The 2353-nt window shown below is 39.3% G+C and overlaps 1 protein-coding gene across 1 annotated transcript; it reads left to right on the top strand.

Moving 5' to 3' along the window:
- Nucleotides 1-1301: 1301 nt before the first annotated feature.
- Nucleotides 1302-2084, top strand: LOC5577333. The gene is made up of 2 exons (XM_001656360.2): nucleotides 1302-1398; nucleotides 1466-2084. Exon 2 carries the CDS (start codon nucleotides 1487-1489, stop codon nucleotides 2009-2011), a length of 525 nt encoding a protein of 174 aa, XP_001656410.1. The 5' UTR covers nucleotides 1302-1398; nucleotides 1466-1486; the 3' UTR covers nucleotides 2012-2084.
- The last annotated feature ends 269 nt before the right edge of the window (nucleotides 2085-2353 follow it).

The raw sequence follows: 2353 nt of genomic DNA, 5'->3' as shown, positions 1-2353 counted from the left end.
TCCAGGTTTCCTTCGCAGTCTTGACGTCTCGGATGAGTGGATGTTGACGCTTCTCGACCAATAAAGCAATTGTCGCTCGAGCCTTCCTGTCCCCTGTTGTCCACGCTGCAGTGACCGGGTTCGGAGTCGCATCGACGACGTACTTCCAGAGATCTTCACGCTCTAATAACATCTCCGCCTCAAACGACCACTGGGGGTAGTTCTCGTTTGTCAGCTTTTCTATACCGAGCTTCGAATCCATTTCGTATTGCTGCTCTCGGTCTCTCTACCTAGCTCTTACTGGGTCCACAACCTCTTAGAATTAAGGAAAATGCGTGTAGCTAGGCTAACGGTAATGGAAGGAATGAATTTATTTCTGACATTGTTATATAATGACTACTATGATTGAGATCTTCAGTATTCTGGATTGCAAGGTGACTACGATGCACATGCTTCAACAAATAGAATATATCCTGTTGTTTTCATCATTTTAAAAAACGTTTGTGTTGCGGTTATGGCAATAATATTCATTCTTTAAATCTCTAAAATCATGTTTGGTAGTAAAATGTAAATTAAAAATGATAATTACGCAATGTTTTGATAGGAACATTAACTATGGATTATGTATATACATTTAGGAGCCAAACATAAAAAAATTGACTAAAATTTTTGGTTTTGGATTTGTTATAAATGTTATACTACCTAAGATTCAAAAGTATAAGTTGTCGATATCCACTCCTAGCTACTCTAAAACTGATTATAATTTTTTGAAACTTGTGCAATATTCGCAGCAAGATTCGCAGTTATCATTCTTAAGGAAGTGATGTTGAAAAAAAAAATGCAACTTATTGTTCGATTCACCGAATATTTGAGCAAAAAACATGGGAAAACTGGTAATTTTCTTAAATTTACTTAAGTTTCAAATATGTCCGCTTTTAAATTTTCCAAATGTATTCTACTGCATCTGAACAACACAACAAAAGCTTAAGTAATCATCTAGTCCATTAAAAATTAGTTTTGAATGCTGTATATTTATTTTTGTTAGGTGTACGAATATGGAATTGGGTCAATTATAGACACAATCTCAATACTTTTCCATTATTCCAAAGAACTAAGCAAATGAATACAGTTTGTCATTGCCAAACAATAGATGACACCTATAACCTTCATTATTGATAAAGTATATCGAAGTCCATGCACCATTTAATAGATTTATACAAACTTGATATGAAAACAGTGTCCCGTACGAACATGAGATTGAGTCACAGTACCTTATGGTTGCGTGACTTTGTACCCTCTGCTCTTCTTTACCGACGTTTCATCAGTGAAATGCGCAGAAAGTGAAACAGAACTTTGCAGTTTTTTCCATCGCTTCGTGACATCACACGCGTTTTTCACTTTGCGCAAACGGCTTGAAAAGTAATTTGAATTCAAAATTGATCAAAATTTTGAATTGATAACATATTTTCCTATCCCTCCGTTGCAGCCTATTATTCAAAAAATCATAATGGCTGAAGTGAGCCGTTCCTACAAAGTGCACCAATCGTCGGACGAGCGTTCCTGCCCTTCGGAGGACCGGAAAAGACGCATCCGGAAGATGATCGAAGTAACCCGTTCGACGCGTTACACGGCCTACGTAGAAGGTGACGAGGAAATGGCAGCGGCGGCCGGAACTGATTTGATTCTCCCGAGCTGTCAAATGGCCACCCGGACGGAACAGGATTTCACGACCACGATGGCCGTGCTCGATTCCAGCCTGGGCAAATTGCCGGAAGTTATCGGCGACGACAGGGCGCGGTTCGGGAGCAAGTGCCGCAAAATGGCCAACCAATTCCTCGAGCGTCTTCAAGAAATTGATGTGAAAGTGGAAGAATGTGCCAAAACGGCCTCGAAGTACAAGAAGCTGGATGGCCAGATAAAGGTGGAGAAACGGGACATGGTCAAAAAACTTCGAGACGTGTTGGAAACCGGTCGGAAGAAGCGGGAGAAGAGGGAAAAATTTCTCATGAGCCTCATGAAGAGAATGGCGTAAGGTAAGAGAAGTTACGCGTTCAATTTTAAGTTTATGTCCTTGAATTTCAATATAAAATTGTAATTGACAGTCAGTATTGATTACTTCTTCTTCTTTATGACATTACGTCCCAACTGGGATAGAGCCAGCTTCTTAGCTAAGTACCTATACTGACCTATGACATTGAAAACGTATGACACCTGGCTAGTAGCCTTGAAATAAGCCCAAAAACACATTTTCAACTTGAAGCATAATGAAATCTTTATCATATGAGCTGAAAATTTGACCAGACATTGTTCTTAGCATGAGAATTCCGAATACTGCTTGACCGGTAGATTTCCAGACATTTTTTTAAATATGAAC

Source organism: Aedes aegypti, chromosome 3 (assembly GCF_002204515.2).
Source record: "Aedes aegypti strain LVP_AGWG chromosome 3, AaegL5.0 Primary Assembly, whole genome shotgun sequence".
Lineage (NCBI taxonomy): Eukaryota > Metazoa > Arthropoda > Insecta > Diptera > Culicidae > Aedes > Aedes aegypti.
This window is presented reverse-complemented; position numbering and strand designations above follow the sequence as displayed.

Coding starts and splice junctions, on each gene's coding strand:
- LOC5577333 (XM_001656360.2), top strand. CDS start 1,487: ATGGCTGAAGTGAGCCGTTCCTACAAAGTGCACCAATCGTCGGACGAG.